General features: G+C 32.4%; 3 protein-coding genes across 3 annotated transcripts; 1 reads left to right on the forward strand and 2 right to left on the reverse strand.

Moving 5' to 3' along the window:
- Positions 1-1899: 1899 nt before the first annotated feature.
- On the forward strand, positions 1900-3149 carry LOC116032253 (cytosolic sulfotransferase 15-like). The gene has a single exon (XM_031274743.1). It carries the CDS (start codon positions 1900-1902, stop codon positions 2851-2853), a length of 954 nt encoding a protein of 317 aa, XP_031130603.1. The 3' UTR covers positions 2854-3149.
- Positions 2917-5289, reverse strand: LOC116032770 (cytochrome b6-f complex iron-sulfur subunit 1, chloroplastic). The gene is made up of 5 exons (XM_031275483.1): positions 5130-5289; positions 4760-5004; positions 3870-3987; positions 3336-3518; positions 2917-3235 (listed from the first exon to the last, which is right to left on the reverse strand). The coding sequence occupies exons 1-5, from the start codon at positions 5166-5168 to the stop codon at positions 3134-3136; spliced, it is 687 nt and encodes a 228-aa protein (XP_031131343.1). The 5' UTR covers positions 5169-5289; the 3' UTR covers positions 2917-3133.
- A 3353-nt stretch (positions 5290-8642) lies between these two features.
- Positions 8643-9728, reverse strand: LOC116032254 (transcription factor MYB15-like). The gene is made up of 3 exons (XM_031274745.1): positions 9596-9728; positions 9324-9453; positions 8643-9042 (listed from the first exon to the last, which is right to left on the reverse strand). The coding sequence occupies exons 1-3, from the start codon at positions 9726-9728 to the stop codon at positions 8643-8645; spliced, it is 663 nt and encodes a 220-aa protein (XP_031130605.1).
- Positions 9729-19943: the final 10215 nt, after the last annotated feature.

A 19943-nucleotide genomic window follows, 5' to 3' on the forward strand; every position in this document is an offset into this window, starting at 1 on the left:
TTTCAGTCTTCCCAATAATCAAAATTTTTGTTATATTTTATCTTAATTTATTGAAAAATTTAGAAAAAAAATTAAGATAGTCATTTCGAATTCGAATATGAATATATTCGAATAAATTGGTCGAATCGAATACGAATCGGAATTTAGGATTCGAATACTAAACGAATTCGAATTCGAATACTTATCAAAATAATCGAATTCGAATCGAATACTGAAGTATTTGACTCGATTCGATTCGTTTACACCCCTAGTTAAACATCAATACTAATTTGTACAGAATCTTGAACCGTATCAATTATCAAAGCACGATAGCATCTGGCAATAATGTGATTGGTGTTCAGCCTAACACTAATGGGTGTGATAATCTTGATTAGTAAACTGCTTTTTACCTATGTTTTACTTGATTAGTTAGACAGATTAGAGATACATGGGTTAACACTAAGTTAAAAGGCTTAAATTTATGTCAATTATGTGGAAATCTTCCAGGCAGCTTAGATTAACCGTTGGTTATGCATTTACTCAAAAGTTATAATACTTATTATGTAATTTAAGTTCATACTAGGTAGACTGCTTTGCAACTTTGAGATGTAGAACCTGCTATATATACATAAACACAATCACACAGACAATATATATTATACATACAAATATAATATGAAAATACATCCAAAGACCTTGTGGTCAAGCGGCATAGCTGTAACCCTCCTAAGTGAGGTCACAGGTTCGATCTCTAGTGGAAGTGTTGGCTCTTTGTACTTCAGTAGGTTGAGAAAAGACATTCAATATGTAAATAGATGCGAAGGCCCATGGTATAACTATTGCATCACCATAACTTGGATAACGCAGGGAAAACAATGGTAATGGTATAATATTCACAAAGCTTGAGGCTCTAGAATGCTGTAATTGGGTTACAAGGACAAGGGACTAAGCCCACTGGCCCAACTGGACAGATGGACTACCAAGCACACCTCTCCGACTAGTGTAGAAGACGTATTGTGAGAGTCAGTATTTATATCGTGAACCACGGTCACAAAACGACGTCTTTTTGTCACTTGAACCACGATCCACAGTAAAATTTATGTGTGAGAGTCAATGCTCTCAGAAAGTGAACATTAATTTATGACAAAAATAAAATTTATTAAAAAAAAAAAACTACTGTTTTTTTAGTACTACTAATTAAAAAAAAACTACTTTATAACTTCATGAATTCACAATCAACATTTGTTACGGCACATTGGCACAAACATCGGCATGCAGCGTGACAACTCACGATGATCATCCGAGGATTCACCCACGAATCAAGCTCTTCTTTATTAAGCTTGGTTGAAAAATAAATATGACGTTTGTATGGTTTACGTATGCACGTGTGAAGCACATGCATGCATCCCATTTGTTTAACGTATTCTGATTTCTTCCTTAACATAAGCCAGGCTGTATATGCGGATATGCTTCTAAGTATACTTTATTAACACCGTACCACCCATTTGATAGGATCTATCACATTTAATTTTCACATGTCCACTCTGATCCTCCGCAACAAATTATAGTATCATACCCATTTAAATTATCGTGATGTATAGTCATTTTAGTTGTTTATGCTATTTTGATGTTCTTATTTTTGTCAAGTTAGTCAAAGAATTGGCTTAGTAACCACAAAGTTTCAAATTTGACTTTTTAGAAGCTGTGACTTTCTAGATTTGTGATCAAGGTTATAAGCTAGGCGTGCTTCACCCAATGCACATTTTCGGGTAACGACATGTGAATTGAACTTTCCTGTAAACCAAAGTTTTTATTTTTGCTTAACCGAAATCACTTGTCTGGCTGGATATGCGTGGAATCCAAGTGTCCAACTCCATATATAATGTACATAATGGCTAAGGATTTATCAGCCCTCATTTCATGGAGAACTCCATTAACCCTACTGATGAAGGATTAGTGGAATCTTTGGCAGAAGAGAAATGGAGGGGAGATGAGATTCTTTGCCAAATCAATGGCTTTTGGCTCATGCCTCAGTTCATCCCTGCCATCAAACGAGTTCTCACTCACTTCAAACCACTCCCCACTGATATAATCTTGTCTTCTTTCCCCAAAACTGGCACTACATGGCTTAAATCTCTCCTTTACTCCATCATCAATCGCTCTTCCATTCATTCCCTAGTCCAAAACAATCCCCATGAACTTGTCCCATTTCTTGAAATGCATATCTATGGAGAATGTGAACCAACAGGGATTCCTAGTAGTACAGATCCCAATCTTGATTCTCCCAGGATCTTTAGCACACACATTCCATATCAGTTACTAGGTAACACCCTGGAATCCTCGGGTTGTCGTGTTGTTTATGTCACGAGGAACCCGAAGGACACGTTGATTTCGATGTGGCATTTTGTCAACAGATGGAAGGGGGGAGCGGAGAAGCCGTGGCTGTTGGATGAAGCCGTGGAGAAATTCTGCGATGGGGTTTTCCCTTGCGGGCCTTACTATGATCATGTGTTGGGATACAGAAAGGCGAGTTTGGGGAATCCTAAGAATGTGTTCTTCATTACTTATGAGGAGTTGAAGAGTGACGACGCTAAAACTCATGTCCGGAGACTGGCTGAGTTTTTAGGTTGTCCTTTTGGAGAGGACGAGGAAGTAGAGGAGGTTGTCGAGACTTGCAGCTTTGAGGTTTTAAGCAGACATGAAGTAAACAAGTCCGAGGATTTGCCTTCGTGGTTTCCTGTCCCCTATAATTCCTTCTTCAGAAAAGCATCTGTTGGTGATCATAAGAATTATCTTCAACCTGAAACTATTCAGCTAATTGATGAACTCACAAGGGAGAAATTTCACAAGTCTGATTTTATTTATGGTATTTAGTTATATAAACATGCACTATCAATCTATCATAGGCAAAAACAAAATCAAAAGTAGGCCAAGAAGAGAACAAAGTGAAATTTGTATGACATTTGATTGATGATGTTCCAGGCTACATCCATCACTCAGTGATATCCAATAACTTGAACTATCCTTTTTTTTTTGTTTCTTGATGATTAATTTTCAATACTCATATACTACAAATAGTACAAGGAGCGAGCTCGGTTTCCTTCAAGCGAGGTGAAATACCCGAGGGGCCGGGTAATTCATTCGAAAAAGATGTCTATGCCCACCATGGGTTCTCGCCGGTTCTGAAATCAGTCTCAACCCATGGAACGAACACTACCTTATCATCATCAACGTCGGCATGAGCCAAGGCCAAGGACTGTTCCAAGAAGATAGTTATATAGTTATAAATTGTGAAATACAGATAGTTATGTAACATATTGATGGGATATATTCATAGAAGACTTTGGTTCACTTACCAAAGGAGCTGGTCCTCGAACAACTCTTCCTTGGTTGTTGTACTGGGATCCGTGGCAAGGGCATATGAATTTGTTCTCGGCTGCGTTCCATGGCACCACGCAACCAAGGTGGGTGCAAACAGCATTGATCCCGTAAGTTGCAAGTTGCCCGTCATTCTCGACAACAAGATAGGTAGGGTCTCCCTAGAGTTCACCATCAAATGAACTGTTAATTATCCTCGTCTAAATTGAACACACACTAAGATAAAGATTGCAATGTTATGATCAAACTGGCTTATGAGTTATGATCCATCAATACATACTCAAGTTTATGTGTTCGGTGCCCTAGTGGGACTCAAAACCTAAACCTTTACATCGAGGGGTCTCTCTCTTACCCAATGGGACAAGAGATCATTGGCAACTACTAACAACAGCTAAAATGTCACCTTTAACCAACCTTGATGCAGAGACTTGTGCACTAGATTTGATGAAACTTTAAAACAATGATCTTAAAACCATCAAGAAAGCTGAAAATTTTCTCCAAGAATTGTCTACCTTCAACCCTTGCGTGAGGGTACGGTTCCCAGGTGCATGAGTCTTTAGCCACTCAGAAGCAAGGACATCATTTCCTAGGGCATCCTTAGCAACGGTACCACCACTTCCACCTCCCGACCTGCTCCCAATGTATAAGTTCATGAGGCATGGACAGGGAACTGAAAGAATATCACGTAACCACAACCCGAAAGCACCAAGCAATAGAAAAAGCAGAAGAGGCAAGTGATCCTGTCAAAGCCTAATGCATTGTTGACCCTTAGATAAATATACATATGCATGTCTTTCTTAACTGTTCTTGTTCCTTTTCTTCTGAATTCAGCTCATTGTTAACAAGGCATACTATAAACTAGCAGAACATACTAAGAACTATAAATAAGGATGACAGAGTCACAAATTCACATATGACAAGCAGAGGATGCATGCAAATGAATACTCTGTCAATTCAACATTATAATGTTCTAAAGTCGGTCAAATACAAGTATAACCATAGTTATTGGGTCAACCTCAGCCAAGTTGGTCAGGCTGTTTGGCTTGTTAACCACAAGTTTACAAATTCGACTCCTAATGGAATCGGTTATTAGTTTGAGTGGGTCAAGGCAAACTAGGCTGGTTTAGGTTCCTTGTTATCCTTTGCCGGCTAAGACCATAAGACGGGTTTTAGGAACAAGGAAGTTGTTAGATACCCCATTAGATTATCATTGTATTCAAAGACATCTAAGAATGCAATAATCAAGAGCTTCAAACAAAGCACACAATCTGATTCCATGAACTACTGCAAAATCTGATCTTTACAATCTCAAAACTCATAATCCAAGAACAAATTTGAACTAACCCCAGCAACCCAACATAATAATAGTGAAGGCAAGAAAAGGGCAATAAAAAAAACTCACCCAGGAGGTACAAAGAAGGCTGCATAAGGTACCAACATGGCAGAAGTGGGGAGAGAAAGGGCACCCAAGAGAAGCAAGTTCATGAGTTGCCTCTTACCCATATCCGGCACCCGATCGTCGGCCGGAATACTGGTGGCCATGCACGTGACCTTCAACCCCTTCTTCTTCCCGCCGGCGCCGCTTCTCACGGATTTCACCATCAACGCTTGGGAGCCGGAGCACATGCCATTCCTGCTCGAGCATAGCTGAAAAAATCCCACAAACAAACAGAGCAAAAAAAATTAAAAAATCAAAGAATTCCGGAGTGAAATTGGAGCCTGAGAGAGAGAGAGAAATGGAGAAGAAGAGCTTAAAGGAGTGATGGGTTCACCTGAGAAGGAGTGACGGGTGAGAGTGTGGAAGAAGCCATGATTTTTTGCGCGATTTTGTTTTGCTGATAGTGTAGAAGAAAAGATGGAGGGAGGGCAGGAGCGGAGATTTGATGACCAGGAAGAAATGATTGGATAAGGTAAGGTAGTGTTCGGTTGAACCACACGTTTGGATATCATGGAGAGTAGCCATTGTTAGAGAAATTTTGTGGTCTTGTTTTGAATGGATTAAGATTTATACCACCAAGACATGATAATACAACATACGGACTAGGGAGTAACACATAACACTACTTTCTTAATTTTCTTTAAGTTGTAATTTTGATAATTTTTTTAATTAAATAACGAGTGAAATCTGAAACTACTCTTCGAAGGTGTGTACATAATAAATTTCGCTTTGTGATCTAACTTGCAGAGTTGCAGGGCATGCATAATAGTAAAAATAAAATAAATAAATAAAAACATTCTTATATAACATATTAATCTGTTACTAATTACTAAAAAAATTACAATCGGGTATTAATTGATGCGTCAAATGCAAATTTGTATGATATATCTCAAATTATAACCATTACAAATTTTACAACACCACTTTGAAATTAGTAATAATCTCATTATAAATATAAGCAATTATTGAGGTGGTATTTATAACAAAATTTTGTATGCCCATGTTAAAGATGATATGGTGCACATTCATCGATCCACTAATACTTTAGACTATCCTTATTCTTGCAATGCTCTCACTTTTTAAAATGATCTTATTTTCATATTATTAAATTGGTAATTTTTTCACTATTTTCTCTATATTCAATTAATACTTTTCAAATCACAAACTGTGAACGAGAGTCGAGACAAGAGCAATACGAAAAGATGTGCATTGATGTCACGCTTCTATCTTTCAACCAAGCTAAAGTTTCCTTACACGCCATTGTCTCGGCCATAAGATGAGAGTGGCAATTTTGAAGAGGACCGTTCAACACAACATTAAAGTTCCCTAAGGAAGAAAAAAGAATGGCTCCAAAAACAGCTTTACCCGTATAAATGTTGAACCCAACATCAATATAGCAAGAGTAGATTGTTGCTGCAGACGAAACAGCTTGAGGCAGCTGCACCGCTGGAGTCGGCACCATTTGAATCGTGCGACCTGGTAGCCGAGCACCAGCCAACGCATGGCCGAGAAGTAGTCAACCACACCTCACGTGGCACTGATAGGGCAGCCTCCAACATAGCTCGGTTCCTTGCCAACCAGTAACCTGTTAAAAGAGCTTAATTATACTATTTTTTTAAGTTCACGTGCTTAATCGAAATGGTTTATAATCCAAGAGGTTAATTATACTTTCTGAAATAGTTTGAACATTTATTTAACTCTTATCCCTCATATGTGTATTGTTTGTTTTTGTTGCAAGCTCTTTTCTTTGTGCAAAAATGGATAAACTTATGGGAGGGAATTGAAGAAACAAAGACCAATAATGTCACAAAGGTAACACCAAACAAAAAAACCATTAAACTATATATATATATAGTATCTTGGGGTACAATTCGATCAATTCATCAATTAATTCAAAATAAGTTAAAAAATGTGCTTAACTAGTAGTTGGGACTATAAGCGAGTTAAAGCAAATCTCACTACCTTCTTTAAAGCAAATCTCACGTAACTCCGGTATCAATCTATAATATAATGCAGGATTACTAAAATGCTATTAAGTTTGGAGTTAAAATTTAACTTTTCATTAGGCATTTGGGTCAAAGTTTAAAAAAATATTAAATAACCACGAACTTACACCAAATTGACTTTAATTTATACAAAGCATAATCTATACTATACACCTATATATACGCAATATGGGCTGGAATCTTTAGGGTGTTTGTTTGACTTTGAAGCATTAGTTGTTGAATTGAATTGGTCGGTTCTGATGAGAAGTGAAGCGGTCAATGGAGAAGAATCCAAAAGGATCGAACGTGAGTGAGGGAGGGACTAGGGAGAGACGAAACAATAAAGTCAATCCAAAAGTTAAAAGATATGTAAAAAAGTTCATGAAACAAGTCCATGTATGCAATTTTTTTCCTAAAAAATAATAAAGTAATGCTAGTATGTTACGAAATTTTTTCTTTTGATATGACGCACTATTTAATTGAATTTTTTTATTCTTTAATTATAAATATGTCGAGTCAAATAATTCACCAGCAACCAATGAATATATATAAACAACTTAATAAAAGAAAAAAAAAACATTTTCAATTCTAAAATGATATTTAGGTCCCAAGAAAAGTTTGGCACAACTTCTTAATTGACAAACCAATTCGAGGCATTCATCAACAATCGCCAGCCATTACCGCCATAGTCAAAGCACCTCCAACAACCAAGACGAGACCTAACGGCCAAACACTTACTATTTTGAAGTCATGACTAATGAGAAAAAAAATTTCAAATAATTTGTTTATTATAAAATATAAATTATATTGAAAAATGGTTAAATTTATATTTTAAATTTTTCAAAGAGAACTTAAAAAAAAAAGTAGAGATCAAAGTAGAAAATATTTTCCAAACACTCTTAAATTCTTTAAGTAATGTCACTTAGAAAAATTAAATTTATCAACAGAAAAATTTAAAATTTGTAAGTATTTAAGCTGTATGTATTTTGGTATTTGCTTGTAGTACTTAAATTGTCCTTAAATAAATTTATCAATGTATATGCATATGGAGATTTGTATATCGATGGTTTGTAAATTAATATTTCAAAGTCTGGCCAAGCACAACTCAACTAGTTAATCATCAACCAAAAATAAATTTATGCGTAGCATCAGTCGAAGGGCTATTATGCTCTGAAAAATAAATGAATTAGTGTATTTGTGTTTTTAATTAATCATTTTCTTCCTTTAATTTCTTGACTATAGTTAGGGAACGGAGAGGAAACTGCAAACATAGTCATTTCATGCCGCTTGACCAAGTCACAAAGACTCTGTTTGACAGAGCTTATAGCTTATTTTAAGCTACTAATAGCCAATAGTCACCACAAGGTCTTTGGCGAATAGTCACTGCACATACTTGCGATTGAACATAAATATAATTCTTTCCATCATTAATAACAAAACGGAAGACCAAAAATATTGTAAAAAGGGGTTTGAGTGGCTCAAGTAAAAAAGGTTGTTTTGTAACATTTGAACAGCAACCCAGTCCCAACACTTATCATACTTTAATTAATGATACTCTCATCATGGCATTCTTTCCATCTTTAATAACAAAATAAAAGACCAAAAATGTTGTAAAAAGGGTTTGAGGCACGTATATAACAAAGATGGTTTTACCAAACATCAAGGATTCATCTTTTGACTGGGGTATGGAGCAGTCTTAAATCTCCAGATCAGCGTCTACAATTCAGCTAAGGGATTAGTCACTGTATCAAATGGTAGAAATCCTAGATTACACACGCAAAAAAAAAAATTGTTTTGTAACATTTGAACAACAACAACCTACACTAGTCCCAACACGTAGCATGCTTTAAGGATATATGCTGTCATGGAAAATCATTAAGCAAACTTTGAATCTCTTCGTCCACAAATAACCTATCTGGAACAAAAATTTCTTGTTCCAGTTCTCTGCTATCATCATCATCATCATCGTTTGAAGTCCCTTCCTCACTGCTCAGAACTGCAGAATCCATGAAATAAGAAAACGGTTCAGTTTTTGGTGAAAATGGAAGGGTTTCCATTGCAGCCTGGAGATCAAATGGTGCCAAATGTTGTTGTTGCGACTTATCGGAAGATTGAACACTTTGGGCATCATCTGAATGCGACGACTGTGTTTTTGACGATTCGATAACTCCAACGTTGTCGAATTTCTTGAGACAAGTGTGCCAGTGATTCTTAATTTCGTTGTCTGATCTTCCCGGCAACCTTGCAGCAATGGCTGACCACCTGGAATATAATACAACATCCATAAGCTGTAAGGTTATGGAGTAAAACTGTCTTGTTAATTAATGAATAACTTAGCAGAATATGAATAGTGTATAATGGAGGAGAAGTAACAGAAATTACAACAGAAACTAGTCTACACGAATTAATGTATTTAGAACAGATAAATAAATATAGAAAATATTAGCCACATAAATATAGGCTTAACATAAGCAACATACACAATCATGATCAATAAGCAAATTGTCAATGCAACTGTGAGGCCGAAGGATCGGATTACTTACTTGTTCCCGAGTTGTTTGTGGAGATTAAGTATGAGTTGATCTTCATCCCTAGTGAAGTTACCTCTTTTTATACCGGGCTTCAAGTAATTCACCCATCTTAATCTGCAACTCTTCCCACATCTCGATAGCCCTGAACATTTGTAGTTTGTACCAATCACTAGGTAAAAATGAGGGTCAAAACAAAAAGAGAAAGAACTAACAAGGAGATCGAATAATGTCGAGGAACCACCAAAAAACAAAAATGGACAAATTTTAAAACAAAGCGTATTTACCAGCGAGGTTAGGGAGTTGTCGCCAGTTCTGGTGCCCATGTTTGAGAACATAAGCTCTCAACGTATCATCTTCTTCTTTACTCCATGCACCTTTCTTCTTTCCATTTTGGTCAACAGAGGGAGCTCTCACCATTTTTGCCTTTTCTTGAAATGATATATCATCAAGGATTCTCACACTTTGTGGAAAATCAGATTATGGATGCAGAAGGTGACAACACAATGCATACATATATATATATATATATATATATATATATATATATATATAGTTGAGAGTTGACTCATAGTATAGACACTTCTTCTCAACTCCTGGCTCTTTTCCTAGTACTTCTCCATAAATTTCCTCCTAGGTTGCTTGGAAATTTAAGAGCTTAGTATGTCGTATTTGATTCGTACGGCATGTTATCAACATCTAGCTCTTTTTTCACATACTTATTAGTTGACACCTCTATGACTCTCCTTCAGGAAAAATCACAGGATCAACCTCTATAGTGGAGCTACAACAGATAGAGAAAATATATTAAACAGATAGTAATTAATAAAGCTGATAGTACTAAAAAATATATACTTGTTAATAAAAATAAATAAATAAAAGAAGAAGAATAGTACCATGATGAATTAAGTTTAATATATTGTTAAAGAGTTATATGGGAGGAGCCAAAGAGGAAAAAGAGCTCCCGAGTTTTGAACGGATTGACCCATCTAATATATACAATGTTGAATAGTATCTATAAAAGATTACGTAGGAATAAAGTTGAGATTTAGGGTGCGTTTGGTTCGCATATGAGAATTGGAATCGAAATGGGTATCAAATACTTGGTAATGGTAATGGGTTTTGGTGAAAATATTTAGCATGTTTGGTAGTTGGGTAGAATGGGAATGATTATTAATAGTTGGAGAAGAAAGGAGGAAGGGAGATGAAACCCTTATTTAATAAGGGTAAGTTTTCTCATTAATGGGGTATTCCAAACTCATAGTAACATTCACAAAACCTATCAACGAAACACAAGCAATCACTTTCATACCCATTCCTTATGCTTAAACCCACCAACCAAACACACCCTTAATAATTTTTGAAATATATTGATGATGATATCATTTTGTATGTTTCTTTATAAAGTCTTTAACTATGAATTCTTTACGTATTTCAGTCTACACGTTAAATGATCATCAAATCTGATGATAGAGAAATATGTTTTTATGTTTTTCAAAAATTTTTAACTTTTAAGGATATTCAAGTTAAAGTAGTCATGATAGTCTTACTTGAAAATATTTTAAAAATAAAAAATGGGACAAGGGCAAGATGAATCTGGCAAATTTTTGTGTGGACTGTCCACGTAGTGTTGTGTAAATCATAACAAAAATTATATTTTTAATATACAAAAAATATATTATTATTTCTATACTGATTGTACATTATACAAAATAATTAATGTATTTTCAGTACTCAAATAACGTATTTTCCTGAATACAATGTACATTTTTAATATACTAAAAGTACTTATTTATGTATTGAATGTACATTATTTGATAGTATAGTCCATACAATAATGATTAGATATGAATCATGTTTCAATTATTCGTGTCATGTCAACCTTAAAAGGAAAAGAAAAAGGAAAATATTTCAAAGCTCAGAGAAGGGAAAAGCACAAATATTACTTAATTGCCCTTGAAGTTAACAAGGATATGTAAGAATTTGGTAGTTAAGAATTTTATTAGGTGAATCTACAAATTAAGAACTAAAGTATTAAATTTAGTATAGTCCAAGAACCATTTCAAAAAGTAACTTGAAAGATTAACTATTTTATAAGTTTGAAAGAAATTCATCTTAAATTTATTACTTAGCTTGATCTCTATTTATGTACATCTCAAATCTAATAAATATTTTAAAGATGATGAATAATATGTTTGATTGAATTGACAATTCAAAACAAATAAGTTGGCAAATGATATACATGTGTTTGGCTGCCCTAGCCTGCAGATATTATTTGTGCTAACCTTCCATATCATTTTACAATAGATCAGTAAATTATTATAAGAAAAATAATAGGGTTGGAAGAAAAAAGAAAGACCTGCAGGACTACTCAAGATATAAATTCCATGTAAATTCAATTTGGGATAAATTAATTTATAAACCACATTGCTGTCAACATGTTCTGGTCGGCACTTTCTTCTTGCTCCAATAATAATTGAGAATTAAAAATATATATATATATATATATATATATATTAAAGTATGACTAATAAAATGAAATTGAGGGTGTAACTAGGTTGCAGTTGGACTTTGAACAATTACCAAGAAAAACATGTGATTAGTCTCACTAGCCATTGACCAAATACTTAACTAGCAAGTCATCTAGTCAAAGAGTTATATATAATTTATTCCCGTTAATGGATATGTAATGCCATGGTCATGCTTATGTTATATTTTCTTTCTATTACTCCCTTTAAAAAAAAAAAAAAAAAAAACGTCTAGTGTACTTTTTGTAATATTCTATCTATTTAGGTTCCTTAAATTATTGAAATGCCTTTTTTTTTTTCTTCTGTTATTTAAAAAAAAAATAAATCCAAGAGAAAACTCAAGAGGGGAGAACCCTATGACCTTATTCTTAGTGTTGGCTATTCAACTTTCCTTATTTAGTGAGCAATTAAACTTAGCAATATTAGGGAGGGATGTTAGACGATGAAAAATGTGGAAAAATAAATTTGTTCTTAAAAAAATAAATTAAAGTATAACTAATAAATTGAAATTGAAAGTGTAGTTTAATTTGCAGGTAGACTTTGAACAATTACCAGGAAAAACATGCGATTAGTCTCTCTAGCCACTGACCAAATGCTTAACTAGCTAGCCATTGTCAAATAGTTATATATAATAAGTTTTTGAATTATATGACATAATTTGGATACATTAAGAGTTGGAATTAATAACATAATTAGATTTTCTTTTTAAGTTTTCATTGTCTTATTATTTTTAGTTCACTATTTATGTCGGATTAATTTTATTCTTAATCTGTATAAATATCTGTAGATAGCGAGAATTAATGTGATTGAAATGATACCGAATCTCTTAATTAGAGTTAGAAATCCTATTTAAATCATATCACAAACATATGAGAGTAAGTTTATTGCTAATATTCTAAGCAAATATCTAACTCATAATGTACATTATTATAACTCATAAAATTCAACGACGTCATTTTGGATTGTGGTCCACACGTTAATTTGCGAGTAAAATCAGACTTGAGACCATCCTTCAACAGATTCTTCAGGCCTGGCCCATTATACGTTATGGGCCCCTAGTCTCAATTCCAACTCTCACGTGGGCCGTTCACAAGTAGTAGGCCCAAACCAATACATACGTCAAATTGTCTATCATGTAAGATCCAATCAATCTTACAATTAAAAAAAATTAAACATGATTATGAGACTCGTCCTAATGCATGGGCAAATTATTATATGAATCATGGTCGGTACAATGCTGTGTAGATCTATTTGTATACTGAATGTATATTTATAGAGTAATGTATTTTTAGTATTCAAATAATATACTTTCCATGAATATACTAAAAATATAGTATTTTTCTATTGAATACACATTATTTGATAGTATACAAAATAATGTACATTCAATATTCAAATAATATACTTTTAAATAATGTACTTTATATATACAAATAATGTACTTTTAATTTATAGTCTACAAAATAATACTTACTTCTCAGATTCAACCAATTTTTATACAGTAGATCATGGCCCCCATAGTGCTGTGTGGACCATTGTTGTCAAATGAAACTGTAGTACAATTAAAATAATGCTTTGGTGTTGTTATAATGAAACTAGTGGATGTGAAAAATGAAGCTAAAAACAAAGCTCATTTAACAACGTATATTGTCAAATGAAACTGTAGTATAATTAAACTAGTAGGTGTGATATTGTAGTATTGTTACAATGAAACTAGTGTGTATACAAAATGAAAGTAAAATTCAGATTCATACAATAACATATTATTTCAAATGAACTTAGAGTGTAATTAAAATAATACTTTAGCATTACTATAATTAAACTAGTGTGTGTGGAAAATAAAACTACAAAATAGAGTTGATGCAATAATGTATATTGTCAAATGAAACTATAGTAGAATCAAAATGATACTTTGGTATTGCTATAATGAAACTAATATAATGCGTGTGAAATGAAACTGAAAACAGAGCAATATTATCAAATGAAATTGAAGTGTAATTAAAATAATACTTACTTCATTGACCAAACTGCTACATGGATCATGGTACACAACAAAATTTGCCCCGATTCAACCATTCTCATCAGATAAAAAAAATATATATATATATTAAATATAATAAAAATATATAATTGGAGAAAGATGAACATTAGTGCCAGCAACGAGCGCAAATTATACTATGGACCGCGGTCCACAATGGATTGTGCACCGTGCAATTAAAACGACGTCGTTTTGATTAATGAAAACAGACGGATGAAACGGTATTCGTTCCGCGCAATTGCAATTCCCTTTCAACATAATTGCAATATCAGTTCAATACAACTGCAGTACCAGTTCAATATAAATGCAGTACCAATTCAACACGACTGCAATTCCAGACGAATGAAACAACATCCATTTCACACAACTACATTTCCTTTTCTACACAACTGCAGTATCAATTCAACAAAACTGCCGACTAACACGGTATAACAACTGAGCAACGAGTAGCCCGGTGTTCTGACGTCAGCCGATGTGTGTTACCAAGCTGACGTCATGCGTAGAATTTGACTGTAAACATCATTGAACGTAGAATCACGAAACTAGGAAGAAGGTAAGTGTGGCCTAGCCGCCTATAATAGATTTCTAAAATGTTTTTTTTTTTAATTGTTAACACTATATTTTTTTATATTATAAAATAATATAATTAAGATCGTATAATCCTTGTCCCACTTTCAAGAAACTAATAAAAGGAAAAAGTATAAAAAGTATTATTAAAAAAAAGAGAGAGGGACAAGACAGTAATTTGTAAAAGAATTTCTTCCGTCCAAACTTTTATCCATATAAAATTATAAATATCTATCAACGACAACCAGGTAAAGGTATCTTCTTTTATTTTTTTTATTTTTTTATTTTTTTATTTTTTTTAATCTTCTTTTTCTTCTTCTTCTTCTTCTTATTATTATTTGGAAAAAGACTCAAGACTTGGACATGATAATGTGATATAGATATCTTTCATAATCTGGGTCTTAATTTTTTGTTTTATCAGGCAATTATTTGATTACGTTGAATGGTATACAATTTTTTTTCAGAGGCCACACTTGTGTAAGTAATACTGTTTCACAGATCCTTATTCGTAAGTCGAGTCGGGTCAATATTGAAATGTAATACTTATACTGAAAAATGTAATACTAATAACAACGAATAAAGTGTTTGTTCTTATAAGAGAAAGTGTAATATTTTTTATGAAAAATGTAATATTTTTAAATTAAAATGTAAAAGTATTACATTTTAATTTTGTGTAAAAGTATTATATTTTTTCATATAAGTAATAAATACTTTATTTTCCTAATTAGTATTACATTTCATTTCGACCCAACCCATCTCACTGCCAAGGACATGTGAGATAGTTTTACAAAAGTTTGTGGCATTGTTTGGTAAAATAGTTAGCTTATTACCTAATTTCGACTTATTTGACCACTATTAGCTATTTGAATTGGTTAAAAAATTAATATAAATGTTTGGATAATAAGCTTTTTGTAACTCCAAAATGCTAAAATTTAAAAAGCTGTTCAAAGCAACAATTATCTTTTTGAGAAAAAAAATTTATACCAAACAACTATCAACTAACAGCTAATTTACCAAACATCTTTCTACAATCAACTAATGTTATCAATTAGTCATACCCTCTAACTCAATCAACTAACAACCATTTACCAAATAAGGGATTGCCTTTTTTAACATATAAGACAATCATGTCAGAGTAAAAAATATGGTTAGTTGGGAAAAATATTAAAAATTTCAAAACATGATAAAAATATTTATGATAAAGTATGAAACATAATTAATTTATAAAATGGTTACAAAAATTACATATCTTTTCTATTAATATGATATTCATAAATACTTTTTATTTAAATTAAATAAACTATAAGTATTTCAATTTGAATAAAATAACACATAATTGAAACTTGTAAATTACAATGACTAGATAGTAATTCATAAAAAAAATGCTTTTCAAATATTTTTCATAATTGAATTACAAAATATGTCACATCAATTAATTAATTAATTAAAATAATTATTACTACACATACCATATCATACATGCCACAATTAATATAAAAAAAAAAGGGAAAAAAATTCAAAGACCACACATAAAATTAGGAATCAATATCACAAATAATATTTTTAATTCTAATGAAAAGATGTGCATTGAGGATTGCAAGAGACACAATTAGTAATTTTTTGACCTTTAGATCTATCAAAAGAACAGCATGCCTACAACTAAATAAGTTATCTCAACCTTCAAAAATTTTCATATATAATAATATATTATTTATTTCTATTAAAGTATCTACTATATATATGCTCGTAATGCATGTAGCTAGCAAATGTGAATTATTATGCATTTGAATATATAATTGTTTTGTTTAAAATGGCGAATAGAATCAACTAGCTCACAAAGTATAAAAAAAAATAAAAGAAATTCAAATTGAATACAAATGGGGACAACATTTGCATATCGTGATCAATTATTAAAGATCAATTTAAGTAATTGTTAACCATATGAAATAAAAATATAATCTTTCCAAAAGTGAACAAACAAAAACCCAACCATATATGCAATAATAGTACATCTTCATCAAGGAATCTAATTATGGAATAAGTTCATAGGGGGACTACATTGAATTCTTGGCATTCTAATGAGAGGTAACAAGTTCATAGTGTCCCACCAGCCAGAAAACTGAGAAATTATAGGCCAGAATTTATCTTCACAAAAGTCTTCCCAAAGGTGGAAATTACAAACATCATATGGACTGAGAGGGCGTGGTTGTCAAAAGATAACCCGCTTTTAATGTAGGCATGTTGTACGTGATGTAGGCTGTTGCCAACATTGTCCAATGAGTTCTGGTGCGTGAACCTGCTCCCGTGCGGTTAATTCGAAAAGACGCATCTTAAACATTAAAATAGTGCACCTTAAGTATACAAATCATGCACCTTAAGCACAACTACTCACTTTAAACACAAAAATCACGCACCTTAAGCACAAAAAACACGCACCTTAAGAAGGAAAACCACTCACCTTAAATTTGATCTAGATGCAAAAATTACCAAACTGCCACCGTTTTTTTTTTTTTTTAATTTTGTTCATCTTGAATATTGATTTAAGTAAGATTAATGGCTCAGATTTAATTGCAAAACCGCACGGGAATTGAATTATATATATATATATATATATATATATATATATATATATATATATAGAGAGAGAGAGAGAGAGAGAGAGAGTCATGATCAGGTGCGGCCGTGCAGTTCACACCACTCAATGTTACGAAATATATACACCACTCAATGTTAAGAAACACACCACACAAATATGCACTGTGGTGTGTTTCTTAACATTGTGGTGTGTTTCATTGTGGTGTGTTTCTTAACATTGAGTGGTGTGTGACTGCACGGCTGCACGGGAGAGCACGACCATACCTGAAATTATTTATATATATATATATATATATATATATTAAAAAGTAGGTTTAAAAATTATCATCTACTTTTTGTGTGGTTAAAAAAATATTAAAAAAGACAATTTGTCACCAATGTACTTTCTCATATAAATGTTGTTAATTGTCACCTATCACTCTCATTCCACCACAATAATAAACCTCTCTCATATCTACGAATTGAATTTCACTCATGCATGTTTAATATCACTAGCAAAGAAAAAAGTAGCAAAATTAAAATAACTTTACATAACTCAAACTTTAGTAAATTTAATTATTTAATTGGAAAAGAAAAATATATTAATCATTATATATAAAGAGTGATATTTTAATTGTCCAAAATGCACAATTATTGTAGATTTAACAAAAAGATGACTACTACTTAGATATCACATCCAAACTATTTAATTATAATTTTACTTGCGAAAATGACACTTTTCATCATGAACTATATATATCATTACATTTTTCATTGAAGTATATATTTCAGCAATATATTATTTTGTGATAAACGAATGAAAATTATTCTCATTTCTTACACCAATATATTTTTCATTGAAGTATGTACTTCAGTCATATACTATTTTGTGATGAACGAATGAAAATTATTCTCATTCCTTACATCAATATATTTTTCATTGAAGTATGTACTTCAGCCATATCCTATTTTATGATGAACGAATGAGAATTATTCTCATTCCTTACACCAATATTAACCTCACTTTAAGTGGTCTCTGTTGTACTTGTACAACAATCTCAGTTTGGATTGGGATGATTTATTTCTCTTTTGTTTATTGTTTTTGATATTTTTGGGTGTATAAATACAAATGAGCTGAGGGAGTTAGCAACTATTCATAAGGAAGAATATTCAACCATCCATCTGCAGATTAGTTACTATTATCACTTTTTTGTTTTGATGTGACAAAGTGGAAGCCGTAAAAAATACAGTAACCAAAACATCTTATGCAACTTCACTGTGGATGAAACTTTTTTCTCCTAAAACGCCAAAACTTATCCATCGTGTGCTAGATTTCATGTCTTCTTAAAATTGTCGCATCTTTTACTATACATGTGTGATTTAATTAATATTTAAAATGTTTATTTGAAATTAAAAAAAATTGATTTGACGACAGATTTTGCTAACCATAGTATATATTAGAACTTTACACATTAAGATTATTTATGTTCGCACGAAATAGGACCTCAAAGAACAAACAAAGGCTATGCACTCCCTCATGAGTTTTAAGACAGGACTTAAACTTGAGATCTTTGGTTATGCGACAAAAGACCCGGCCCTATCATCTCATTCACACCACATAAATTATTTGAGATAAAATTTTACTTCATACTTTTTAATCTTGTCTTAATTTATACATTTATGAAGCAGATTAAATTTTGAAAAATGTATTTAAAACACATCAAATGTAGTTGTGCATATGCATATTTTGTCATTTCATTAATGCAATATTTATATTAGTCTTCTGGTAGTTTTAATTTTAGAGATAAGTCAGTTTTCAAATGATCAAATCCAAGATAACAAAAACAAAACAAACAAGTATAGAATTCATTACAAAGCTAGAGACAAATTATAGGCGGCGCCATGAAATGAAAAGTTGAAAAGGTGTAATAAATGTGTAATAATTCGCACAATCCTAGCGAACCAGCCACATCATAACGGACTTGTCGCACCTCAACAACCGGTTCAGTGACGCTATACTAAATAGTGTCTTAAGGTGTGTTGTTTTCCTTCCTAAAGCATGTGATTTATGTGTGTAAGGTGCATCAATTTTTCAGTTGAGAATACAAGGACCAAGGTGTGTTTTTTGGTTGAAAATTTAAGTGTGTCAGTCTAAAGTTTTAGGTATGTCTTTCCATAGCTTAAGATGCGTATATTTAAAGTTAAGTTGCGTCACTTTTCTAGTTTTAGGTGCATCAGTCCAAAGCTTTAGGTGTGTCTTTCCATAACTTAAGGTGCACCGTTTTCCTTCTTAAGGTACGTATAATATATTTAAAGCTTAGGGTGCGCAACTTTTCTAGTTTAAGGTGCAATAGTTTAAACTTAATGTGCGTTGCTTCATACAATTATACTTTAATGTGTGTGATTTTATAACTTAAGGCGCGTACTTAAGATGCATCAGTTTGAGACAGTTGATCATTTGCATGCATGTTGGCCGAAGTGCGTTTTAAAAAAAAAAAAAATTCTTGATTTGAGTCATTTCCATAATTTTTGGTCCTCCACCAACAAAACAATTTAAATTCTACAAAATACAAGGGCATTTAGGTCATCAATTGTGATTTTTTTTCAAAAAAATAAAATAAAAAATATAATGGGCCAACGTACTTTGTACAAAAAGATCAAAATATCATTGTATTTAACGGCATGTCAACGGCTTTGTTGGCGAAAGGCAAAAAATGGTGATGCCACAATAATACTAGGATCAAAGGGAGATGTTATGAAAAATAAGGATTAAAAGTGAACTATCACCTATAAATCTATGACTAATAATGGAAATGTATATATATATATATATATATATATATATATATATATATATATATATATATATATATATATATATATATATATATATATATATATATATATATATATATATATATATATATA

This window comes from Ipomoea triloba, chromosome 10, assembly GCF_003576645.1.
Source record: "Ipomoea triloba cultivar NCNSP0323 chromosome 10, ASM357664v1".
Taxonomy (NCBI): domain Eukaryota; kingdom Viridiplantae; phylum Streptophyta; class Magnoliopsida; order Solanales; family Convolvulaceae; genus Ipomoea; species Ipomoea triloba.

Coding starts and splice junctions, on each gene's coding strand:
- LOC116032253 (XM_031274743.1), top strand. CDS start 1,900: ATGGAGAACTCCATTAACCCTACTGATGAAGGATTAGTGGAATCTTTG.
- LOC116032770 (XM_031275483.1), bottom strand. CDS start 5,168: ATGGCTTCTTCCACACTCTCACCCGTCACTCCTTCTCAG. Junction 5,005..5,129: donor CACCCGTCACTCCTTCTCAG/GTGAACCCATCA, acceptor GGATTTTTTCAG/CTATGCTCGAGCAGGAATGG. Junction 3,236..3,335: donor TTCGAGGACCAGCTCCTTTG/GTAAGTGAACCA, acceptor TTCTTGGAACAG/TCCTTGGCCTTGGCTCATGC.
- LOC116032254 (XM_031274745.1), bottom strand. CDS start 9,728: ATGGTGAGAGCTCCCTCTGTTGACCAAAATGGAAAGAAGAAAGGTGCA. Junction 9,454..9,595: donor ACAACTCCCTAACCTCGCTG/GTAAATACGCTT, acceptor ACAAATGTTCAG/GGCTATCGAGATGTGGGAAG. Junction 9,043..9,323: donor CACAAACAACTCGGGAACAA/GTAAGTAATCCG, acceptor ATTATATTCCAG/GTGGTCAGCCATTGCTGCAA.